Source organism: Megalobrama amblycephala, linkage group LG16 (genome assembly GCF_018812025.1).
Source record: "Megalobrama amblycephala isolate DHTTF-2021 linkage group LG16, ASM1881202v1, whole genome shotgun sequence".
NCBI lineage: Eukaryota > Metazoa > Chordata > Actinopteri > Cypriniformes > Xenocyprididae > Megalobrama > Megalobrama amblycephala.
This window is the reverse complement of record NC_063059.1, coordinates 27,081,543-27,109,346: the sequence shown is the minus strand read 5'-3', so window position 1 is coordinate 27,109,346 and position 27,804 is coordinate 27,081,543. Positions and strand designations below refer to the sequence as shown.

The window sequence follows — 27,804 nt, the reverse complement described above, 5'->3', positions numbered from 1 at the left end:
TGGTTACAAAGGAAGATTTTAAGTATCGCTTAACTTAATAGTTTTAGTGAGTAGCGATTCGATTTGACAAAATCACAATTTAATTCATTATTTGTTTAATTAATATTGATGAAAAACTTTACATTCTCTCAAAAGTGTATTCTAACTGAAGCCCATAACTGATGTTTATTGTCATTATGACCTCAAGCACAGAGGTTCATTTGTGTGTATTTCAAAGGTTAAGAAGTTTCATTTTGTGTATCTCTGAATGTTTGCATTTGCTTGTGTATGCGTGTGCATATGTGTGTGTCTGCATAAGAAATAGACATATCAGGAAGTCAGTTGATTTTTTTTCTTGCTTATGTCATGTATAACTTACACAACAAGTTATAGGGGGTTTTAAATAAGGAACAGTGATTGTTCATCCACAAAAAGAGATATTCACAATATCCAGATTCCAGGCTGATCCTTTATATTCACTACTGTTAGGAAATCAAAAGTGATAATAAAGGCATTTATGAAAGATTTATAATGTTAGAAAAAGAACTTTATATTCATCAAAGAATCCTTTCCCACAGAATTATTAAACAGCACAACTATTTTCAACATTGATAGTAATAAGAAATGTTTATTGAGCAGCAAATCAGCATATTAGAATGATTTCTGAAGGTCATGTGACACTGAAGACTGGAGTAATGATGCTGAAAATTCAGCTTTGCCATCACAGGAATAAATTACATTTTAAAATGTATTAAAATAGATTTTTTTTTTGGCAAAAAAAAGCAAGCATAAGACTTCTTTCAAAAACATAAAAAAAAGGTACCGACCCCAAACTTTCGAAAAGCACATACAACTGCCATAAAAACACCCCATATGAATTGTGTTATTTTTTAAAACTCTTATAAAGTATATATTATATATACTGCTATATGACTGAGAACAGAAATTGTTGTTTGCTGAAAATCTCCCCCTATACAGCAGCACAAAAATTTGACTCTCATTTGCACATTTTCAAAATTGCTGCAGTAATGAGACGCATGAGAACTATTTATGTTTGAATACATGCAAACAGAAGTGACACTTGAGAGCTACGGGGAAAGGAAGCTGAATTTTGGTCTCTTCCTCACATAAAGGATATAAATCATATTGGCTTCAGAAGACATAAATAGCACATGAGTACTATAAACCACTTTTTTTGCTGTCCTTTTTGGAGCTTGACAGTTCCTGGGCATTGTGTGCTTTCCAGTTATGTTCCAGTACTCGCTTACAATGGATATAGTAAGCTGACATTCCAGAGGGTTTAAAAGTTGAAATGTTAAGCTCATATTGAATCATTTAGTAAAGCCCATGTTTATATATATATATATATATATATATATATATATATATATATATATATATATATATATATATATATATATATATACAAACTCGATTCCAAAAAAGTTGGGACACTGTACAAATTGTGAATAAAAACAGAATGCAATGATGTGGAAGTTTCAAATTTCAATATTATATTCAGAGTACAACATAGATGACAAATCAAATGTTTAAACTGAGAAAATGTATCATTTTAAGGGTAAAATAAGTTGATTTTAAATTTCATGGCATCAACACATCTCAAAAAAGTTGGGACAAGGCCAGTTTACCACTTGGGCATCCCCTCTTCTTTTTATAATACTGTAAACGTCTGGGGCTGAGGAGACAAGTTGCTCAAGTTTAGGAATAGGAATGTGTCCCATTCTCGTCTAATACAGGCTTCTAGTTGCTCAACTGTCTTAGGTCTTCTTTGTCGCATCTTCCTCTTTATGATGCGCCAAATGTTTTCTATGGGTGAAAGATCTGGACTGCAGGCTGGCCATTTCAGTACCCGGATCCTTCTTCTACGCAGCCATGATGTTGTAATTGATGCAGTATGTGGTCTGGCATTGTCATGTTGGAAAATGCAATGTCTTCCCTGAAAGAGACGATGTCTGGATGGGAGCATATGTTGTTCTAGAACTTGGATATACCTTTCAGCATTGATGGTGCCTTTCCAGATGTGTAAGCTGCCCATGCCACACGCACTCATGCAACCCCATACCATCAGAGATGCAGGCTTCTGAACTGAGCGCTGATAACAACTTGGGTTGTCCTTGTCCTCTTTAGTCCGGATGACATGGCGTCCCAGTTTTCCAAAAAGAACTTCAAATTTTGATTCGTCTGACCACAGAACAGTTTTCCACTTTGCCACAGTCCATTTTAAATGAGCCTTGGCCACAGAGAAAACGCCTGTGCTTCTGGATCATGTTTAGATATGGCTTCTTTTTTGACCTATTGAGTTTTAGCCGGCACCGGCGAATGGCACGGTGGATTGTGTTCACCGACAATGTTTTCTGGAAGTATTCCTGAGCCCATGTTGTGATTTCCATTACAGTAGCATTCCTGTATGTGATGCAGTGCCGTCTAAGGGCCCGAAGATCACGGGCATCCAGTATGGTTTCCGGCCTTGACCCTTACGCACAGAGATTGTTCCAGATTCTCTGAATCTTTGGATGATATTATGCACTGTAGATGATGATAACTTCAAACTCTTTGCAATTTTTCTCTGAGAAACTCCTTTCTGATATTGCTCCACTATTTTTCACTGCAGCATTGGGGGAATTGGTGATCCTCTGCCCATCTTGACTTCTGAGAGACACTGCCACTCTGAGAGGCTCTTTTTATACCCAATCATGTTGCCAGTTGACCTAATAAGTTGCAAATTGGTCCTCCAGCTGTTCCTTATTTGTACATTTAAATTTTCTGACCTCTTATTGCTACCTGTCCCAACTTTTTTGGAATGTGTAGCTCTCATGAAATCCAAAATGAGCCAATATTTGACATGACATTTCAAAATGTCTCACTTTCAACATTTGATATGTTATCTATATCCTTTTTTAGTCACAATTTGTACAGTGTCCCAACTTTTTGGAATCGGGTTTGTGTGTGTGTGTGTGTATATATATATATATATATATATATATATATATATATATATATATATATATACTGTAAAGTTGTCTACATCATCCTTTTTGACATGGGACTACTTTTCATGGTGCATGAACTACTAGTTTTGCATTACAAACATAATGTGGGTGTAGTGTGTTGCATGTAAATGTTCCCTTACTGGAGTAGAAAAAAAATTGGCTGTAACTTTACATAGACAAGGTCAATAAGTGATTCTATCACTCTCATGCCATCATCATGTATAATATTTAAGCATTGTGTTAATATTATTAATTGGCATTTTAATGTTTGCTGCCTGTCCTTGTGCTCACTGAACTCTGAGCTATTTAAGTCGATCAGCTTGATTTTTCTGTCTAGTTGTGCATCTGTGAACAACAAACATTGCTGAATTGAAAGGCGTTTTTAAACTGTGACATGGGATCATCAGTGGGCACCGGCATGGTGCGGTGAATGATCTGGTTATGCCCTCAGGTAGACACCAGGTAGTTTGTGTCCTGCCTAGCTACCTGCTTATTCATCATGCTGAGCAGTTTGAGACCCAATTGAATTAGTTCCCTTTCAGTTGCCCAATGTTCTCGTGTTAAAAGCCTCTGCTGTTTGAACAGCCAGGTGCGTCCTGGCAGTAAAAAAAAGTTTAGTTGGGGCTTCTTGCACCACTATCATCATACTGAAGTCACCATGTCACACTTAAAGGAGCCAGGTTTCAAAGAAAATGACCATAATATTCATCACTGGTGATGACACCTTCATCAGCTCTTTTGTACTATTGGCTAATGCAGACCGCAAGACCAGAATGCTGTAAGTCTGTCTGTAATTACATTTATCTTTGAATGATTCTGTTTTTTCCACTAAACCGTCACGCTAGGACAGGAAAGACTGCTGCAGGGAGAACATGTCTGGATAACATCAGGAATATATTAATACGCTCTGTTCTAGACTAATCGCTAAATATAATTCTGAGACATTGACCTGTTCTGCAATTGCTGATTTAAAAAAAAAAAAGTGTGTATGTGTTATTAAATAAGTATAAAAATGTACTGTTAGACCAGCACAGACAGTCCCTGTTCCTTTTTTATTCATCCCATAACATGTATGACTGTTATGACCTTTGTGGTTTTTATGACTAATATCTAAGGAAGTACATAGCAGGTGTTGAGTTCAGAATTAATGGTTTAGTTTTGAAAGCTTAAGTGGGAAAAGATTAGTTGACAGTAAACTTATTCTGTGCTTTGTGTATATGATGTCTATAATAAATTACAAACAATATATTACATATTTAATTTAAGTTGCTTTGTGACATGAATGTCAATTTATGACACGCCTTTATTATAGCACCTTTAAATAGAAGGGCAAGTATAATTATGCATATTTGAACAATAATAATTGTCTGAAATAAATAATTAGATAATCTTAAAGCAACATTTCACTCAGAAATGGTAATTAATCACAAAGTGACCTTTTAATCATCTTTATGCTTTCACTTATTGAAGGCATGGTTTTGCAATGTGACAAATAAATGTTTAATAATACAAATAATCCATGTAGGCTAGGTCTTAAAATCTAATTGCATAATAATTATAGAAAATAATAGTCATCAAAGTGCTGTTTGAAATAAAGTTTTTAATTAACTGTATGTAAATATGATAAATCATATACAAATACACAGAGTGTAGATATTTCAGTGACATAAGATTTACTAAATGGTTAAAAGTTACAGAGAGTGTGTATGTGTGTGTTTGTGTCCTTGTTTTTCTACTTCAACCTGAATGCACATTGACTCATGGGGACTCGTGTCACAGTGGGGACCTAAATTGAGGTCCCCATGAGGAAACAAGCTTTTAAATCATACAGAATGATTTTTTTTTTTATCTAAAAACGCAGAAAGTTTTCTGTGATGGGTAGGTTTAGCAGTAGGGTTAGTGTAAGGGGTTAGAATACACAGTTTGTACAGTATAAAAACCATTACGTCTATGGAGAGTCCCCACAAGTGTGTGTGTGTGTGTGTGTGTGTGTGTGTGTGTGTCTATCACCAAGTAGAGATTTTTCTTTCTTTGAAAGGTATCAGCATTAAAAAGGATGAAGAAATTGGTTGGATACCAGCAGGGAAAGGTGTCAAATCTCACCAGTCAACAATCTAGAAAAAGCAGTTAACCACAGGACTTGACCTCCCCTTTTTCTGTATTCTCCAGGGCTAGGCATGAACCTGATATGACAGCAGTGAATGCAGTAGTCTTAAAGGACAGGACAAATGTGCTTCTTCTCTGAATTTTATTTTAAATATGCTTCTGAAAAGAAGAATATCTATTACATATAGTTGACCAAAATGGGTTTTTTAATGGTTGACGCCAATATTAATATTTAGAGAGATGTAAATATACTGATGTATGTCTTACAGTCTAACGGCAGCAAATAAGATGTGCACATATTGGGAAAATTAGCACTTATTTTACTCTACTTGCTCAAAATTCACAAAAAAAAAAAGTGAAAACAGAAATGATTTATTTTCCATAATGCTTATGGTGGATCTCACCTGCATTTGTTCATTTGTATGTTCATGTATGTTTTTCCCTCATTATGTGGGATGTAATAACTGTGGTGAAACAACCTGTTTGGTTTGTGTGTGTATGCTTTGAGTGAAAACTGAAGGACTTTTAAGATTTAATAGGATGACTTTTCTTGGAAAGAAATGGTTTCTGAGAGCTGCTCTTGACGGAGCTCTTGCTTCTGGGCGATTTCAGGAACAACTTTGAATCACTCAGCCTGTTGTAGAACATTCCACTTTCGTGGAATACAGGTCATTTTCTGGTGTTTTTATTTGTACCACAGCTGCACAAAACTTACTAAACAAGAATTATTGGAAATATATTATGAGAAATATATATTTAGATTTGCATCATTGTGTATCTATAAACTTGAGTACATCTGTTGTCACCTTTGATATGGGCTTCATATCTAGTAAGGTTTTATCTAGCTTTAGATCTAGCTGTCCTTTTGTCCTTCCCGTGGACATTTTAATGAACCTCGCTTGACCCCGGTGTCTGTTGTGCGTCCTGGAGTTTTGCCAGGCCTGGCTGTTGTATCCTTGATCTGATCTCCCTCTAATGAGGGAATAAATGAATAATCAGTCGCTTCTATTTTAGATTAGGCCTCTTTTCTGAATGCCCCTCTCTCTCGCTCTGTCTTCCTCTTCCTCTCTCTCCCCATCTCTCTCCAGATCTTTCATTAAGAAATAGCGGAAAGACACGTCTCTCAGCACCTCCTGATTGGAAAGCTGCCAGCTCTCCTCTTCAAATACTAACTGTATTTGTTATTGTGAGGGTGCTGTGATAACATTGGGGTCTTTCCCATCAGAGCAGTAAGGGGGAGATTCAAGGCAAGAAGGGTCTTGTTAAGGCCATTGTGTTTACACTCATTATTTAGCATGACCCTACAGGGCGAACCACAGGGACGACTGTCACAAAATATAAAGCTGTTAATGGCTCTGATACAATCTATCTGGCAGCATCCAAGACTAGTTTGTCACTATTAGAAAAATATTAGAAAAAATGCAAGTCGTTACATCACGTATGCAACAGTTTGTTTTAGAAGGTGTTTTCGCATGTTACTTTACAGAAGCCTTCAATTCGTTCTTCAAAGTGGACAATAACAACATTTGTCATTTCATGACATAGCCAGTGCCTTGGGAGATCAGGTCATTCATGGGTCAAATGTCCAAAGACTTCCTTTTCCTATTAATTTTCTCTGCACGTACCATGTCTGTCACACAAAAAAAGTGTTTCACACAACAAATCGAAAACTGTATCCACAGAAGCGGATAACAAAATTGACATTTGAGCCGTTGGGAATAAGGCTGATTTGATTAAGATAATTACCGTATTTAGAAGCACTTAAAATTGAACCTAATTAAACAGGCTTTCTCGGAACGTGATAACATTTTGCAAGAATTAATTATCATTTATTTGTATGTACGCAGGAAACCCATGTTGTCCTGCCTAGCTTCTATAATAGATTATTTTTGGAAATAGCAATAGTTGTTGACTGCTAAATGTTTCTAATGCAACACGCTCTACCCTTGGGCAGTATGTCCTAATAGATCAGAAACTTGTGTTATTAAATAAGTTCTGAATGTTCTGTATCTTTGACATTATTGCTTAATCTTTGCCTGGTAAGAAAGCTTTTGGATTTGTCAATTGTATTTTGATTTTATATATATACAGTACAGTCCAAAAGTTTGGAACCACTAAGATTTTTTATGTTTTTAAAAGAAGTTTCGTCTGCTCACCAAGGCTACATTTATTTAATTAAAAATACAGTAAAAAACAGTAATATTGTGAAATAGTATTAGAATTTAAAATAACTGTTTTCTATTTGAATATATTTCACAAAGTAATTTATTCCTGTGATGCAAAGCTGAATTTTCAGCATCATTACTCCAGTCTTCAGTGTCACATGATCCTTCAGAAATCATTCTAATATGCTGATCTGCTGCTCAAGAAACATTTAATGTGTACAATTGTACAAAATATTTGTGTACAATATTTTTTTTCAGGATTATTTGATGAATAGAAAGTTCAAAAGAACAGTGTTTATCTGAAATCTAATCTTTTGTAACATTATAAATGTCTTTACTGCCACTTTTGATTGATTTAATGCATCCTTGCTGAATAAAAGTATTCATTTCTTTAATTTCTTTTCAAAAAAATAAAAATAAAAATTCTTACTGACCCCAAACTTTTGAACGGTAGTGTATAATGCTACAGAAGCTTTGTATTTCAGAATGCTGCTTTGAACTTTCTATTTCAGATGAAAAAAAAAAAGTACACAACTGTTTTCAACATTGAAAATAATCATAAATGTTTATTGAGCAGCAGATCAGCATATTAGAATGATTTCTGAAGGATCATGTGACACTGAAGACTGGAGTAACGATGCTGAAAATTCAGCTTTGCATCACAGGAATAAATTACTTGGTCAAATATATTTAAATAGTACACAGTTATTTTAAATTGTAATAATATTTCACAATATTACTGTTTTTTACTGTATTTTTAATTAAATAAATGTACCCTTGGTGAGCAGACGAAACTTCTTTTAAAATCATTAAAAATCTTAGTGGTTCCAAACTTTTGGACTGTACTATATATGTATATATATATATATATATATATATATATATATATATATATATATATATATATGTGTAAAAGAAATATTCCTTTTGTGTTCCACAGAAAAAAGAAATGCAAACATTTTTAGAACGACATGAGGGTGAGTTAATTATTACAGAAGTTTCATTTTTGGGTGAACTGTCCCTCTATTTCTGGTGAAAATATGATGCAAGCGTGTGTAGTCACTGATGCTGACGGTTGGCAAAAATAGCGTACACTCAGTGTGCCATAGTGGCACAAATCACATGTTGGACACATGTCCCAAAGTTTGAGTTAGAATTAAGGCAGTGGCTGTTTGCATTAAGTGAAAATAGCAGTGTTTTCTTAACTATATGCTATTTACACTAAGTAAAAATAACAATATTTTCTGTGTAAATAGTTGTTAGATGCAATTTATACTTAGTTCAAATAGTGGCCGATACTAGTAAGTACATTATAAAACAGTAGCAATAATATCAACGCATTAAATATAAATGTTTATATTTAATAAAATCGGTAAATGGATGTCGTCTTATTGGGACAATATAGCCTACCTATTATAAAACCTACACCTACCCCTAACTAACTGATAAACACTTTATTCCTACTATTAAATACCCGTTAGGCACTTTATTTCCACTTTTCAAATTCTTTCTTGATTTTCATTTAAAATCAATGCTATTCTGATCTGATGTGTGATGGGAAAATGGAGAAGGATGAGTTCAGAAAAGGATGATTCACACTCTCCACACCACTGCTCCTGTTATTAGCTCGGTTTCTTTTGTAATTTTGTTTGGCCCAATCAGACATTGGTGGGCGGAGTTAGTGTAAATAGCCTTTGTCAAGTAGGTGGGCTATTTGCATTTACTGTAAATAGACACACTGAATCAAGCACCTCCTTTCTTTGACCAGTTGCTGAAAAAAAAAAAAACATTTTGTGCATTAATCATGCATTATATTATTATATTTGAATCCATACAACTTCCATTTCTTTTAAAGAAGTGTCATGTATCTGCTGGGTTATGTATCTATCAAACAGAATGGAGAATTTGTGAATTAAAGGTGCTAAAAGAGGTTCTTTTTGTCGACTGAGTTTTTGAAATGAGCGCATGGGTAAGAACAACCCCCCTCCTTCACAGCTCATTTAGAGGGAACGCCTCCCAAAACTCGTGCACGAGTATCGGAACACGAGTGTTTACCACCGGCATTCGCTGTGTTATTAAGCCGGGCACACATTTAACGACTAGCTAAAACATTCTGACTATGCTCAACATACAGCGATAGTTTCCTGCTCCTGAAGCAGATTTATATACTTTCACATGGAATTTGAACACCGACCGTAATCGCAGACTAAACGCAACTGGCTCTGACTGGACGCGTTTGAGCGCGATCAGTCATGAGTATCAATTTACATTCATAATCGGCCTTACAATCGTTAAGTGTGTGCGCGACTTAAAGCCGTGGATTCATTATGTTGGACTCACCGCAGGTGACTCATAATCTGCAGTTGTTACTCCTGTCTCCTGACAAAAACATTGCATGCAGCGCCTGTGGAGTGTGGAAAGTTACTGGAGCGCAGCCGCGCATCTCTCACAAGGAACGTCACGGCAGTGATTGACAAGCCAGAGGGCCAATCGTTTACGCGATGATCGCGTAAACGATTGGCTGATGTTTTTAAGGCCCTACCTCGTGCACAGATGATGTATATTAATATTATTACTTTCAGTGCACCTAATAAATAGTCTTTTATCAGTTAGTAAAGACAGTTTCAAGAAATATTGCAAAAATGTATAAAACAAAACATCCTCTTTAGCACCTTTAAACTAACATCTTCTGACATTGTGCCTTCCTCAACTTAGACCCAACCTTACAGCCATAAACACAAGAGATCTTTAAAAAAGTGAGACTTCATCACTCTGGTGGTATAACACACAGTGCAACAGGTTTCAGGTTATGATGTGATTTTGAGTACATTTTGAGTAAATTAGAGAGAGAGGTAATTTCATTAACAGAGTTTCACAGAAATGTTTGAGCCCTGCATTTCACTTCAGACACATTAGGAACAGATGTCTTTACTGATAGGTATACTGGAGGCTCATTTATTAGGCCATTATGCAATGGTAGTAAACTGAGATGGAATACTGTAATCAACACTTTTCTCAATTACGTAATTGTGGTAGCTGTAATCACAGTCTAGATTGTATCCAGTTAGTTGTGCAGCTCTAACTTTACTGTTATTTCTGTTATGCAGGTTTTTCCAGACATTATTCAGGTTCTATTGAGCGGCCCTCTTCTGAGATATGTGTTTTCAATGACTCCATGACACTCTATGACATTTTCTTGTCTCATTAGAGACTATGGAGACTCATTTTTTACTCTAGAGCATCAATATTGAGACGTATCACTGTATCACTGACCACTACTGTTGTGCAGGTGTCCCTGATTATTCATCGCCTCATTTGGGAGATTTATGGGAGATTGGGTCTGACGTCTCGGTGCTTCCTATAGAGGGAAAATAGAGAAACAGGTCTTTATTTTGTGCTTTATGTTCCCACAGTGATCATGGACAAAGGCCAGATGTATTTGTTTACACTGTTTTAAAAGATCTTCTCCTTTTGTGTAATGCAAACTTTGATATTATCAAGAATTTTAAATGCGCACAAACTGCATATTTTAATCTGAGAGATCTTTTTTTGACATCGTCCCAGCCAGTTCTGTCCCCCCTCGCTTTTTATCTCCCAACCTGAATGAAAATGAAGTCGGGTTGACAACTTTCCAGTGATTTACATTCCATCATCTTTAAATCTTTCTTACCCTGTAGTGCTTTCAGTTTTTCTCTATTAAAGGATACATTGTTATCTGCCACTGTGAGGTATTGATATTGGAGCAGAATGACAGATTGGATTAGGTCAGTGATTTTTAAGCCCCTGTTGGCGTATCCGTCACCGTTTCTGGCCCCAGGCAGGGCAGCGGACCTCTGCTGTTATCTCATATTTCCTACTGATTGAAAAGCATCAGGCTCATAAGCAATATCTTAAGACTGGTGACACACTAGGGAAGCGCTCTGCTACCTGATCTGTTGTTTCACTGTTTTTGACTGGATGCTGTGATGGAGGGTGACAGGCATGATAAGGTGTTTTTAACACATCGCAAGCTTTGAATTCCATCTCAAACCTTTCAGAGTCAGAAATTGTGATCAAAATACAGTGCAGGTCATTTTTAACACTGGGTTTAGAGTAAAGTTGTGTTTATATCCGAAAACAGTGCAAAATTGTTTTTGTTTTTTTGTGTGTGTTAATTGATTTGTCTTGCATCTTATGTAAAACATTAGTCCATTTTGATTTTGGCTTTGCAACATTGAAAAATATGCTAATCTTATCACAACAGCAGTATGATTCTATACAAACTAAATCCTTTTAAGGTAAACCAGGTCATTGGTATCAGTAATGCTCCAAGGCAGCTATTTTCAGTTAAGAAAATGCATCTACTTAAATGGGAAAATATGGAAATCTACATCTTTGAAATTTTTTTTTAATTAAAATATATGGAACAATTGAAATAAATGTTTTTTTTCTGCTTTATATCACTGAAATGGTGCTAAAGGGTTAATTAATTCACCCAAAAATGAAACATCTGTCATCATTTCCTCACCCTCATGTTGTTCCAAACCTGTATGACTTCCTTTCTTCTGCAGAACATAAAAGAAAATGGTTTAACTATCCTTAAAGAGGTTTAAATCACATTGAAACATCCATTTTAAAAGTATTAAATTATTTAATAGCCTATTTTAATTTTTTAAAGGTGCCCTAGAATTAAAAATTGAATTTATATTGGCATAGTTAAATAACAAGAGTTCAGTACATGGAAAAGACATACAGTGAGTTTCAAACTCCATTGTTTCCTCCTTCTAATATAAATCTCATTTGTTTAAAAGACCTCCGGAAAACAGGCGAATCTCAACATAACACTGACTGTTACTGTCAGGGTTCTGTCACTTCGGTCTAGTTTATTTCTTGGTTTTGTGACAGAGCTCTGACACTCCCGTTCTTGTCATGTTTTTGTGTGAGCGTACGGTCTCGAGTGTTCTCGGGGCCGTGCGCTCTCTTGTCTGCGTGCCTTGTTTCATGTTGGGGGTGTGGCGTTCGGATCCCGGCACTCGTGTCTAGTTTGGTTTCGGTTTCGTGTCGGGATTCGGACACTCGCGCTCCCAGTCCTGTCTTTATTGTGAGCGCACGGGTTGTGTGTACTTTCACTTGCCGTGCGCTCTTGTCTCATGTTTTGTGTAGCACGCGGTCATTCCACCTGCCGCGTGCTTTCATGTTTTTTTGTCTTGTGTTGTGTTAGCACGCAGTCTGTGTTTCACGGGCTGCGTGCTCTCTTGTTGTCTTGTTTTGTGTGAACACGTGGCTTATGAGTTTTCATAGTCACGTGTTCATGTCTCGTCTTGTGTAAGCACATGGCTTGTGATTTTTGTCTTCATTGGCCATGTGCTTGTGTCTTTGTTTTGTTTGGTGTGAGCACATGGCTTGTCATGTGTTTCTTTGTGCCATGTGCTCTCATGTCTATTGTCTTGACCCCGCCCACCTTGTTTTCTCATTATTGGTTGATTTGCCCCACCTGTCCTCCCTCGTTACCTGCCTTGTTTGCTCTCCTATTTATTCTCCTTGTGTTTGCAGTCCTGTGCTGGTTCGTTGTCGTAATTCCCTGTCATTGATTGTCGTATTTTCCCTTGTGTGTCAAGTCTAGTCTAGTCTAGTCTAGTCTAGTCAAGTCAAGTCCCAGTCTAGTCAAGTTTTAGTCTTGTCTGTTTTCCCCCACGGGGTTGTTTTTGTTGTGTTTTTGTTTTTATTTTTATTATTAATAAAAAGCCCTTCCTTCCCTGCACTTGAGTCCTCGCTCCTTCCTTCAAACCTGACAGTTACGTAACAGTCGGGGTGTACGCCCCCAATATTTGCATATGCCAGCCCATGATTGAGGCATTACACAAGGGCAGTTAGTATTACACAAGGGCAGAACGTCTGGATGTGCACTGCTGAATAATCAGACTAGGTAAGCAAGCAAGGAAAACAGCGAAAAATGGCAGATGGAGCAATAATAACTGACATGATCCATGATATCATGATATTTTTAATGATATTTGTGAATTGTCTTTCTAAATGTTTCGTTAGCATGTTGCTAATGTAACAATTATCACAGAATCAAATGTAAACATCCAAATAAATACTATACTCACATGATCCGACGCATGCATGCAGTATGCATGACGAACACTTTGTAAAGATCCATTTTGAGGGTTATATTAGCTGTGTGAACTTTGTTTATGCTGTGATAGAGTCGAGAGCTCGGGAGGGGGCGGAGAACACGATTTAAAGGGGCCGCAACCTGAAATCGTCTCGTTTCTATTTATGCCCCAAAATAGGCAGTTAAAAAAATTAATTTAAAAAAATCTATGGGGTATTTTGAGCTGAAACTTCACAGACACATTCAGGGGACACCTTAGACTTACATCTTTTAAAAAAAAGTTCTAAGGCACCTTTAATACGTATAAAATATTTTAATATCGCAATTTATTATTAATATTTTAAAAGCACAGAAATATTGTACTGTTAATTTGTGAAAAAATACATTTTTTATTGTGTTAGGGTAATGCATTACAAGTAATGTGAGTTACGTATTCAGGTAGATTTATTTAAAATAACTTTAACGCATTACTTTTAAATTTACAACAAAATATTTGAGTTACTTTTTTAAATAAGTAACGCAAGTTACTTTATTTTCCCATTTATTGACTGACAGCTCTCATGTTGATAGATATCATAAGTGCAGAGGTGTTTTGTGCGCTGTGTAAACATGATGGTTATTGTAGTTCTAGAGTAAATGTGAACATGCATTTACTCATCTCTACTCATCTTGCACAAAAACACATTCAGTGTTCCTGAAAGTGAAATGCAAAATCTGAATATTACACAAACATGCAGTAATTAAATATGTTAAATTACACAAAATATACTTGATGTATTTAATCTCACTTTATTAACCAATGTCTTTGCTGCTGACATTCAATGATCAAATTCAACCATACTAATAAGCAAAAATGACTTTAGTTAAACATCACATTTGTGTTTAATCTTTAGTTTTTATTAATGAAGTAAGAGTATTGAACTTTCTTCTCTTGCTTCCTATTCTTCTGAAATCCAGAATGGCAGCACAGCTGAAAGGCTTTTTTGAGCGGCACCCTTTACTGTACAGGCCTGAATTTGTATTTTCCTTCAGCCTGAGGCTTATTCATTTCACTTTTGGTGTGAAAGGGCCTTTATATTTGCCAAAAATAGAACTTTTTTTTTTGTTAATAAAAAACAAGCAAGCCCACCACAGATGAGAAAAAGTAATAACGCAATTAGTTACTTCTTTAGGAAGTAGTACAATATTGTAACGCATTACTTTTAAAAGTAACTTTCCCCAACACTGATCATGAGGAATCTTTTATAAACCTCTGAGCTCAAGTTTTCATCATGGCTCAGTCTGTACATTAAAAATGTGTCCTTTCCAAGGAAAATGTGCAGTCTTAGTTTTTCTGAGAAAATTATTTTAGTTCAGAATAACCTGATCTGTTTTATGGTTTAGGAATGTTGCCCGTTATCCCTAGAGCCTGAATCACATTGAGTCATTTCTTCACATTGTTTAGCAATTTCCTTTTGAATCTGAAAACTGACTCGCTTGGGAGTTATAAAATTAGTTACATTTACTTTAAGAGTAAAGACCTAAAACTACACAAGATGCATTTTGTGGAATATTCGATTCATTTACTTGTATGTAATATTGTGCAGTCTTTTTTGTTATATGGATGCTAAGAGATGCACATGCATTGCTACCCAGTTAGTTCGCACACTAGCATCTCTCATTTATCTCATATGCACAGCCAAAGTTTCTTTGTGAATCTATAAACAATCGGAAGCAAACAGCAAGCTTGGTTTAACTCCAGGCCCTGTAGCTGTGCCACATCACTATGGTTTAACAACAACACCATTTACAAAAAGGCTGCTTGTTATCCATGATGAGTGCACTGGAGCCTTACATGCGACAAATGATGGAAGTGAATGTGGAGAGTGTTTGTATTATAAAAAAAAAAAAAAAAAAAAAAAAAAAAAAAAAAAATATATATATATATATATATATATATATATATATATATATATATATAGCAATAATAATAATAATTATATAAATTATATATATATATATATATATATATATATATATATATATATATATTAAACGATAATAATAAATGCTAATAAATATAAAAATTATACATTTTAAAGGAGAAATTGTAAATTATTAAATACATATAAGTTATTACTTTAAATTCTTAAAGTTTTTAATTTATATATATTTTGTGTTTAGTCTAGCAGAAAAAAAAACCTTATTGTTGAGGCCCTTTTGTCAGGAATACTGTATAAATCTGAAAGGTTTTGTAAAAGTGGCTTGCATATGCAAGGTCACCTGTCAAGCCATAATGTTCTGCTCTGTTTAATTTATATCATATTTCCTCATGCTGACAGGTACTTATAATCTGCTTGATCTAAGGAGAGAAAATACCTCCTACATACCATACCAAGACCTGCACAAATGGCTGTTCAGAAAGATACAAACATTGGAAAACAAGATGGAGCTTTGTAATAAATGTTAATTCAGTTGAACTCCAAACAAACATATGCTAATGAGAGGGTGACCAAGGTTAGAGGTGGGAATAGGAAAACATACGCTCATTGTATCACAGAGCAAATATAATCTAACAAATACACAGCGCCCTGGAAGGACATTTCTCAACAATAACAAAGATCACAAACAGTGCAGACTTCTGAACCTCACATAATTGCTCTTTTTCGTCTTTTGCAGATGGATGTTGTTGGACGGACCAAAGAAGATCAATCATTGTGCGTCCTTCATAGATAAAGTTGACCATTTCATACTGCTGAAAAAACCCTGACCCTACATGAGACCTCTCCAAGGTGATCAGTTCACAAGGATTAATGGCATGTTCTTTTGTGGTCATGTCTTTGACCTCTGAGCCCTCCGAGAGGTTGAAACACTAGCCATGAAATGTGGTAGAGACATGTGACACATCAGGCCCACCATGCTAGACCAGAGTGGGCTACAGTGTTACTGTCACTATACAATACATGGAAGCAAAACGGAAACCATCTGACTTTCTAATCTTATTTTTAAACATGGCTTGAGTTTGGACCGTAGAAAGCTCAGCCAATTTTAATGATTATATAAGGCTCTGAGGAAGCGAAAAGACCATGTGTAACATCTCAACCTCGTGCAATGTTGACTCGAACATAGACCAGTTCTTCCAGCCGGCGCTGTATATTATCGTCATCGTCCTTGGCTTCCCCACCAACTGCATGGCCCTGTGGGCCGCGTACATGCAGGTCAGACAGAAGAACGAGCTGGGGATCTACTTGATGAACCTCTCGGTGGCTGACCTCTTGTATATAGCCACTTTGCCACTTTGGATCGACTATTTTGTTCACCATGACAACTGGATCCACGGTCAAGTGTCCTGTAAGCTTTTCGGTTTCATCTTCTACACCAACATCTACGTCAGCATCGCCTTCCTCTGCTGCATATCTGTGGATCGTTACTTGGCGGTGGCTCATCCCTTGAAATTCGCTAAAGTCCGCAGGGTCAAAACAGCCTTACTGGTCAGCGCCGTCGTATGGATAACCGAAATAGTGGCTAACTCTGCGCCTCTCTTCCATGACGAACTTTTCAAGGACCGCTTCAACCACACCTTCTGCTTCGAGAAGTATCCCATGCAGGACTGGGTGGCCGGGATGAACCTTTACCGCACTTTCCTCGGCTTCTTGGCGCCTTGGGGTGTGATGCTGGCCGCGTACAGAGGCATCCTGAGAGCCGTGCGCGGTAACGTCTCCACCGAGCGACAGGAGAAGGCTAAAATCAAGAGGCTGGCCCTCAGTTTGATCCTCATCGTCCTCCTCTGCTTCGCTCCCTACCACGTCCTCTTGTTGTGGCGCAGCGTGCTCTTCCTCAGCAATCCCTGCGACTGTGGCGCCGAGGAGAACTTGTTTGGTGCTTATCACGTGACTCTGGCGCTCACCAGCCTCAATTGCGTGGCGGACCCAATCCTCTACTGCTTCGTCAACGAAGGGGCCCGTCATGACGTGGGCCGGGCCCTGGCCACCCTCTTGGGTCTCTTCCAGCGGGGCCAAAGCCCAGAGGCACTTATGGGGGCATCCATCACCGTAGAGACGCCTCTGGCCGTGAAGAAGCCTGATTTCTACAGTGATGTCAAAACTAATGCCTATAAAACTGACATTGAAGTACTCAAAGACGAGTGCCTTCAAATGACCATTCTCAGTGTTAAAAATGAAGTTAAATGTCAATTGTAAATGTCAATAGCAAAATATTAAATCAAGTGCAATTTTAAAGCCCAAAGAATACTTCAGTTTTGACATGAACGCGTAACGTATGTGTACAGCTGGACGTCTTTCAAAGTGTACTGCATTTGATGATGTACAAACACACTAGAAAGTTTAATCTTTGTCCAGTGTCTCTGCTGTTTCTCTCCAGAAGTTATGACTGATAAAAATGTCTTTTAATAAATTGTTTATTGCATGTATCCCCTAAACGCCTCACACAAGCTCTTGTCAACGTGGTCGTATATTGTTGTTGTCGTCTCCAGTAATTTGTTGTTGTCTCATCTGTTTCTTTTCCCACTGTGAAACAAAGGGGCCGGGGCAGAATTACTGCAAAAAAAATTCAAGATGTATGTTCGAGGTGCATGTACAGAGATCACATGTCTCCGCGTATACACACATACTATGCTGATGATTAAATTTATGTCACCCACACTGTACACATACCCTAATGTATGTGTAAAAACCGAAGTATACTTTTGGCTTAACCAACAAGTTCTGTGGAGTATAAAAGAAGGTACTTTGTATGTCTCTGTGTTTTGTTTTGTTTTGTTTTTGTCCATACAATAAAACTAAATTGGGTCCAACAGTGATGTTTTGGACCCCATTTACTTTCATTACAAAAACAAACCATACAAAAACAAAATTTCATAAACAAAAACAATTGGCACATTGCTTAAACTATCTTCTTTTGTGTTTCACACTAAAGAAAAGTGAAACAACATTTGAAATTTTCATTTTTGGGCAAAAAATATTTTTTGGGCTGCTGTACATGAAGGTGCACTTTCTCAAGATAGCTACGCCAACACCTATGTGTACCTCAAGTTTTACCCAGAAACACTGTCTATGATGAGGATTACTTGAAGTCAGCGAAGTGTTGATGTCAGAATCCCTTCTCCTCTTGAATGTTTTATATATGCCTGCCATTTCTGTCTGTTCTTATAGAGTTTGCAGGAAATATACTCTACTATCCCTATTTTGATGTTATTTGTAATTTTAAGTCCTATAATGTTACAGACAACACAAATACCGGCAGGGCTATTTTATGTGACGTCTTAATATGCATCTTAATACGCTGTATAAAGTCTTAACAAGATTCTTTAACAAACTCTGTCTGGAGGGGCATGTTTCTCAGCCATCTCTTGTTTGGAATACTTTATGTACGGTGGCCTACAGATACCCAAAATGGAAACAGTTTCCAAACAATGGGCTTTGCTGTTGTTTACATTTTTTCTTCATTAGGTCTCCAGGTGCCCTGTTTCAGCCTACCAAACTGTAAGTCCTGAATGTCAGCAGTGAGAAAGTGCAATGTAATGGATTTGCTGTTATGCCAAAATAAAACACGTCAGTCGTTCTTCTGTTGTGTAGTGCTAAGCTCATTTCTTTAAATAGCTCTGGTCAATTCTTTCTTTGGCAACAGATGTTGTAAATGGAAATAAGAGTTATATGTAAATAAATAAGTGAAAGTTATATCCCAGGTAACATTCTAATGTTCCCATTAAGTTATGAAAACATTATTTCAAAACATTAAACATCCAGTTTTTTTAAAAATGTTTTAAAAACATTGTTTTCTTGGTTATAAGTACGTTAAAGGATTAGTTCACTTTCAAATGAAAATTACCCCAAGCTTTACTCACCCTCAAGCCATCCTAGGTGTATATGACTTTCTTCTTTCTGATGAACGCAACAGCAGAAATATTAATATCCTGACGCATCCGAGCTTTATAATGGCAGTAAACGTTACCAAAGGAGTATGAGCTGAAGAATGTGCCACCATCCATAAACATCTGGGGGGGATGTTCTGAAGCGAAACGATGCGTTTGTAGTAAAATAGTAATAATATTTAACAAGTTATGAAGTAAAATATCTAGCTTCCGCCAGACCGCCTTCCATATTCAAGTTATTCAAGTCGCGTCCATAAATTGAATACGGAAGGCGTAGGACGTAGCGTAAGCTTTTTGAACTGCAAGAGTTTTACACTTTCTTCATATGATGAATACGGAAGGCGGTCTTACAGAAGCTAGATATTTTACTTCATAACTTGTTAAATATGGATTTTTTAATGCATCATTTCGCTTCAGAAGACCTTTATTAACCCCCCGGAGCCGTGTGGAGAATGTTTATGATGGACGGATGTGGATGGAGACACTTTCTTCAACTCATACTCGTTTGGTAACACTAAAGATTGGATGCGTCAGGATATTTATTAATATTTCTGCTATTGCGTTCATCAGAAAGAAGAAAGTCATATACACCTAGGATGGCTTGAGGGTGAGTAAAGCTTGGGGTAATTTTCATTTGAGAGTGAACTAATCCTTTAGGGAACATTCCATTTTATTATTTTGCAAACAATTATGGGATCATTACTTTTGAATGTTCTCTGAATGTTCTAAAACAATTAGTATCATTTAAAAAATCGTTCGACAAACTAAAACGTTTTAGAAAAAAGTTCCACGAATAACGTTTTATAACGTTAATAGATCCAGGCCAGATAACTTTGAGCGAACATTCTATTAATGTTAAGGGAAGTGTTATGGTAAACGTTCAGAACTTTGAGAAAACCTTGCCAGAACTGTTAGCTGGGATGACATTATGTGTGATCAAGGGCACTGGCACTAAGCTTTATAACTAGAAGTAGATGTCAGAGTTTACACATGTGGTCATGTTCAACATTAAGGAAAATCCTGTCAACATGGCCATTCTCTTGAAGATGAGTCATTCTGATTCCCACCAGTCACTGTAAAGAAGAATCAAGCTGTGTGTCAGCTGATTAATAGAGCAGAACACTGAGCTGCCAGTAAAATGCTTAGGGGGGAATTCTTACATATTCTGTAAACACAAGACTTTATCTCCAAAATATTTATGTATGCTAAGTCTGCTAATTCCAGCGTACTTTATGCAGGAAAGTTAAATCTTTCTGCACTGGGAATCTGTTTTTCTGTCTCTTTAGTGTTAAAAATTACAATTATTTGTTAAGAAATTCACTCTTGCGTGGTTTTAAGTGCTTTAGGTATCCCTAAAAAATTTAAGTTAAAAAGAATAACATGGGGAATAAAGGTTGAATAAAAGCTATTTCATCATCATCTTCTTTTAAAAAAAGAAACATGCAAAATAGTCTTTATGCAAAACTGCTAAATTATCTTTGAGCTGTACCGCCTGTGTGTTTATTAATAGACATGTTCAATAGCACGTGCTTTGCCAGCATTTACTTTGACCTTTCAACATCTGTGTGACTGAAGTCATGACTTCATGCTCCTTCCTTCAACAGTGTACTGCAGCACACTGCCCATCTGTCCAAGGTCAGTGTTCACTGGGACACGTTCCTCCTGAGTGAAACACAATGCCTTGGCACTTCAGCTCTGTGTCGGTGCGGTGTGGCTGTCCAGTGACCTGGAAAGGAGTAATGCCAATGGGTTCTTATCTGAAAGTGTCAGACTGTACAAATGTGTTGGCATACTGCTCCTTGACATATTTTGACATTCTATTTAAGAGGATGAAATTATTTATTTAAATTATTATTAGTAGTAGTAGTAGTAATACTATTAAAATTCTATTTTAATTTACTAATTTAAATATTGGTGCAATAGTGATGCAGGTAAAAGTACATTGTTGTTTGTTTTGTCACAATTGTAATGATTTTGACTTTCCATTTAAAGGTGCTAAAGAGGATGTTTTGTTTTATACATTTTTGCAATATTACTTGAAACTGTCTTTACTAACTTATAAAAGACTATTTATTAGGTGCACTGAAAGTAATAATATTAATATACATCATCTGTGCACGAGGTAGGGCCTTAAAAACATCAGACAATTGTTTATGCGATCATCGCGTAAACGATTGGCCCTCTGGCTTGTCAATCACTGCCGCGACGTTCCTTGTGAGAGACGTGCGCGGATTGGCCCTCTGGCTTGTCAATCACTGCCATGACGTTCCTTGAGAGAGACGAGCGCGGCTGCGTGCTCCAGTAACTTTCCACACTCTACAGGCGCCACATGCAATGTTTTTGTCAGGAGACAGGAGTAACAACTGCAGATTATGAGTTACATGCGGTGAGTCCGACATAATGAATCCACTAACACAACACAGCGAATGCCGGTAGAAAACACTCGTGTTCCAATACTCGTGCACTGGGTGGTATTGTTATGACCACGGACGGTGCACGTGTGCATGCGCAGAACGCGTCTTTCTGCGCTCATGGGCAAAGGAGTTCTTTGAAAGGCTCGCGCGCTTAAGCGGAACACGGGAAATGAAGTATACCTGGGCCTTAACTGCTCTAAATTGTAATGGACTGGAGCTCACGGTTCACATCGGGAGAAATGGGAACGCGGGGGAACCGCGATGCGACCGCAAAGGGCACTTTCACTTTCGCGATCAAAGTGCACGGCACTGATAAGCATTGTAAATGCAGTATTACAGTATACACATACCAATTAAACGCGCAGGTCTCCTCTCTTGCGTCTTCCCCACTGTGTCGCCGGTCGAAGCAATAATTTTAGTTTCGCTTTCAGATATCTCTTTTATAGATGCCATTAATGCATTTACCTTTCTAGATGTGATTACCGAAATCAAAACAGTCCATAAACTATAAATCCTCACGAAAACTTCAGTCAAGCCAGCTCGCGCGGAAACCAGAGAGATCAGCCTCCTTACCTTAAAGTGTCAAATTTCTCGGGTTTCTGAATGGACGGTTTTGCTTGATTGACAAACGCTAATATTCGGGCATGATTTATATACCATCGACCTGTCCTAAAACGTTAGCACGCTTTAACCGATGGTTTGGAGATCGCGTGTTTCTCCGTTCCAGAGCGCATTTCCTGTTCTTCACATCCGCGACAAAACAGTTGATTATTTACGAACGAAAGCTCACAGAAACGTGAAAATGGTCTCATTTGAAAGAAAATATCCTAAGCTAAAAGATGATATATTGTGAGTGATTGAAGCAGCCCTTATCAAAAGTGCGGGGGTCGATTTCTGTTTTTTTTTTTTTTGAAAACTGCGGGGGTCCTGACCCCCCGTCCCCGTGTTAACGGCGCGCCTGTAGGAATGTAACGATTCACTCAACTCACGATTCACGATACTGGTTTGACAATATGATTTTCTCACTATTTTTTTTTTAAACAAAATGCGGAAATAAGACTGCTGTATATCAGTGTGCTATTAGGGTATATTAACATCATCTTGCGGTATCTACACCTCTACGCTTTCATTTTTAGTCTTTGTAAATGCTGTCAAACTTGCCATTTGAATGAGGACGGTCGTCCTCAACATCAGCGCTGCTATGCTTGACGCTCGACTTGCTCGCTGCTGTCACATTCAGGGTTGCCAGGTTTTCACAACAAAACCCGCCCAATTGCTCTCAAAACTAGCCCAAAACTAGCCCAGTCGCATTTCAGGGGGGTTCCATGGTAAAAATCGCATTCTGGGAAGTAAAATTCGCTTTTTTGGTGCAGCTCTCCTGGTAAAATTTGCATTCCAGGGACTAAATATTGTGTTATATTAGGTCGATTCAACCTGCGGACATGAAAAACAACCTGCGGCAACAATGTAAAAGTAGCCCAATTCCGCGGGAAAACCACGCACTTGGCAACACAGGTCACAGTAATCAGCTTCAGCGACAGCACCCCTGCTGTTTAAAAAGTGTATCATGATTCTCAAACGACTTGAATTGTCATATTTTCATTGATTTTCAACCGACTCACAGTGCATTTTTACATCCCTAAAGATCTTTGTTCATCTTCGGAGCACAAAAGAAGTTTTTTTTTAAAGGTCCCGTTTTTCGTGGTTTTTTGAAGCTTTGATCGTGTTTATAGTGTTCATGTTTCGCGTGTAAAAAAACACAGTATTTTTCACATAATTTACTTATCTGTATACCGCTGTTTCTACTGTCATAAAAACGGGCTGATGACTTCCTTGTTCTATGAAGTCCCTCCTTCAGAAATACGTAATGAGTTCTGATTGTGCCAGCGGTTCCTGTGTTGTGATTCGACAGCAGCTTAGCGAACCTTGCCCGGAAAGGTCACGCCTCTTACCATATCGTGGAGATGCATGCGCTCAGTGTTATTGTAAACATGTCTTTAATTTACCCTATCAATTTGAGCCGGAATCAGACCCGGTGATTGGACTGCGGGATTAAAATAACAGCGTTTCGACGACATGGCGACAAACACACTCTTTAGTGTGTAGTTTCTACTTCCTTCTTTAATGACGTTTTAGTGACGTCATTAAAGAAGGAAGTAGAGGGATGTAGTCCAAACTGGCCGTTCGATGTAGGCGACTTCTGTTAAATAAAATATCTTGCTTGGCATTGAACTTTGAGCTTTAAAATTTTACAGATTTTATTTATACTCTAACAACAACATTACACACTAACTAAAGTTTGAAACATGGGATCACGAAGAACGGGACCTTTAATGAAATATGAGAGTCTATGCAACTACCACTTTCAAGCCCCAAAAAGGTAGTAAAGCCATCATATGAAGCAACGCATGTACATTGTTTCCTCAAAAAAACATAATTTACCACTTTATTTACAGAATATGAACAAGAGCACTACTACGCATGAGTGTTGTGTTGACGGCAAAGCGGACAATGTTACGTGAACGTGCTGGATATTATAATATTTTGTAAAAAGTGGTAGTTGAGTAAACTATCAATGTGGGACAGAAAGATTTCATCAAAAATATCTTAATTTGTGTTCCGAAGATGAACGAAAGTCTTACATTATTTGGAACGACATGAGAGTGAGTAATTAATGACAGAATTTTCATATTTGGGTCAACTATCCCTTTAAGTGCAGACAATAGTAATATAATTAAAATGTAAAACATTTTAGCTGGTTAAACTTAGAAATGTAAGTTCACCTGCTGCCTTAAAAATGTGAGTTATCTCAACTTGAAGATAAGCTTTGTTTCAACTCAAAAATAGTCAAGACAATGCATTATTTTAAGTTAAAATTTAAACTTAAAGTTATGCATTGTCTTGACTATTTGTGAGTTGAAACAAAGCTTATCTTCAAGTTGAGTTAACTTATGTTTAGTTGAGTTAACTCAGATTTTTAAGGCAGCAGGTGAACTTTCATTTCTAAGTTTAACCAGCTGAAAATGTTTTATATTTTATACAATTATAAATATTGGTGCAGTGGTGATGCAGGTACGTATATGTATGATGTTAGTTGCAACTATGCATAAGGATGTTTTTCAGTCAGTCTACAAAAACATTTTCGTGTGATGGAACTTCTTTATGAATAAATAATAAGACAATATCTTTCAGATCTATAGCGGATGTTGCCGCTGACTTTTCCCAAATGTATGCTATCTATGCTCACTGCAGAGGTCGAAGTACTTGAACTGTATCGTGTGTTTCTCTAGGCATAGGTCAAGTTCTCACTGGGACATTAATTTTGGGTGAACCAACCCTTTAAGAAAACACTTAACATGCACAAAAAATGGCTGTAGATACAAAATAAAAAAACCTCAAGAGCCCACTTACTTTATACACTTAAAGTAATCTGCGCATTACAAGTCACAGTGTGATTTAATTGCTTGCTGTTGGGTATTGATAATCAGCAGAGCAAATTGGGAGGCAAAGCTTTTATTTTCCACGAGAGATTCTCTCCCACTCAATGGCATCCTCATGAGGAATACTACAGCAAAGAGGACCGAAGCAGACACATTTCCAGCACTAAAACGTAATTGGTTGAGTGTCATTTAAATTGCAAGAGAAGCGCCGAAGCGGTGATGCATTTTTTAAACACTGTAGACTAGAAGATTGGATGTCGCGACAATACTGTGGCATTTTAAATGCATGAGGCCTGGCTTATGTTGTTAGGAAAAGCGTAAGATGGTGTATTTCGAGAAAAGGCATCAGTGTGTACAAAGAGATTTTTTTCTTTTTCTTTTCATATTCATGCTTGAAAGACTGAGAACTATAATCAAAATGTGTTTCACTGCACTTTGAACAATGGTAAAGTGAATTTGTGGGACTTTGCATCATGGTTCACCGATTTGACCTTGTGTCCACCTTCATCTGTGTTGTGTAACAGCTGAAGGTGGTAACAGGTTATATTGCATTATGTCTGTAGTATTTTAGAACTGATGATTCTTTGTGTGTGTGTATATATATATATAAATAAATATATATATATATATATATATATATATATATATATATATATATATATATATATATATATATATATAGTTGTATATTTAATTATAATATAATATACAATATACAATTTAAATATACACTACCATTCAAAAATGTAGGGGTCAGTAAGATTTTTTAAGGACATTAATACTTTTATTCAGTGACAGTAAGTCATTTATAATGCAATTAAAAATCATTTGAACTTTTGCGGTTTCCACAAAAATATTATGCAGCACAACTGTCTACATAATAATAAGTTTTGTTGTTTTGTGTTTCTTGAGCACAAAACAACATATTAGGATGATTTCTGAAGGATCATGTGATCATGAGACTGGAGAAATGATGCTGAAAATTCAGCTCTGCCATCATAGGAAGAAATTAATAAAATTGAAAACAGTTATTTTAAAAATCACAATATTACTGTTTTTTGTGTATTTTTGATCAATTAAATGCAGCCTTGGTGAGCAGAAGAGGCAAAAATCGTACTGACCCTAAAGTTTTGAAAGGTCATGTACTCATGTACAATAATAAGTACACTATTAATAATAATTTATTATTGTATAACAAGCTGACACGAGGAATATGATTTCTGGCCTCTCTACCATTAGTATCAAACACCTCATAGTGAGGGGAGCGGGGTGGTTTGAGGACGGGAGGTGCAAGATGAGCGCTGCAGGCGTTGTCTGCTGTAATGCTGATGTCACGGCGTCTGCTGGGGGTCCAGGACGAGACAGAGGGTCAGTGAAATGACGCGCTCCCAGTTGACTGGACTGCTGTGGGTCCAGAGGGATGGGGGAAGCGAGGCGGGATGTGGTTGATTTTCCCATGTTCCCATCCCCTAAGTGAATAACCCCTTGTAAGAGTAACACCATAGATGGGGGAACAACTCAAAACGTGCTTGTGCCGATGGGAAGTAACAAAGTAACCAAGTACCTCGTCATCTGGCTGTGCTTGATAATGTCAGAAAGTTCCAGTTCTCACCAGATTCGCTGTCCTAAATGTTCCACTTCAAGTCTGGATGGCATTACATTGTCATTCATTTAAAACATGAACTGATTTATTTGTTACATGTGAAGGCATGAAGTGTAAATCTATCAACCTACTCATGCTTATATATATATGTGTGTGTGTGTGTGTGTGTGTGTGTGTGTGTGCATGTTACTATTTTTACTGTTTTTGAAAGAAGTCTCTTACGCTCATCAAGCCTGCATTTATTTGATCAAAAATAAAGAAAAAACAGTAATATTGTGAAATATTATTACAATTTAAAATAATGGTTTTCTATTTTAATATAATTTAAAATATTATTTATTTCTGTGATGCAAAGCTGAATTTTCATCAGCCATTACTTCAGTGTCACATAATCCTTCAGAAATCATTCTAATCTGCTGATTTGATACTTGGATTAGGATTCAGGATTAGTTTAAAAAGTTCAAAATATATGTTTATATATATTTTTAAGTCTTTACTATCACTTTTTTTATCAATTTAACACATCCTTGCTGAATAAAAGTTAAATGACTGACCCCAAACTTTTGAACGGTAGTGTATATTGTTACGAAATATTTCTATTTCTAAATGCTATTCTATTAATAAATGCTGTTATTTTTTTTAGTTTTTATTCATCAAAGAATCCTGAGGAAAGAATCACGGGTTAAAAAATTATTAAAGGTGCCCTAGAACGTTCTTTCACAAGATGTAATATAAGTCTAAGTTGTCCCCTGAATGTGTCTGTGAAGTTTCAGCTCAAAATACCCCAGATTTTTTTAGATTTTTTAATTAATTTTTTTAACTGCCTATTTTGGGGCATCATTAAATATGCACCGATTCAGGCTGCGGCCCCTTTAAATCTTGTGCTCCCTGCCCCCCCGAGCTCTCGACTATAAAACAGTGCATAAACAAAATTCACACAGCTAATATAACCCTCAAAATGGATCTTTACAAAGTGTTCGTCATGCATACTGCATGCATACATCAGATTATGTGAGTAAAGTATTTATTTGGATGTTTACATTTGATTCTGAATGAGTTTGATAGTGCTCCATGGCTAAAGCTAACATTACACACTGTTGGAGAGATTTATAAAGAATGA

At 36.8% G+C, this 27,804-nt stretch overlaps 1 protein-coding gene across 3 annotated transcripts in view; it reads left to right on the top strand.

Annotated features, from left to right (window-relative positions):
• Nucleotides 1-18,917, top strand: part of gpr4 (G protein-coupled receptor 4) — a 30,146-nt gene extending 11,229 nt beyond the window's left edge. For 2 of the 3 annotated variants that reach the window (XM_048161377.1, XM_048161375.1), the window contains exon 2: nt 16,017-18,917. In XM_048161377.1, coding sequence (XP_048017334.1) covers nt 16,424-17,536 — 1,113 coding nt within the window. In that variant the 5' untranslated portion in view covers nt 16,017-16,423 and the 3' untranslated portion in view covers nt 17,537-18,917. Of the gene's footprint in view, nt 1-8,201; nt 8,239-16,016 lie in introns of all 3 variants that reach the window. The other variant, XM_048161376.1, reaches the window with a different exon arrangement.
• Nucleotides 18,918-27,804: the final 8,887 nt, after the last annotated feature.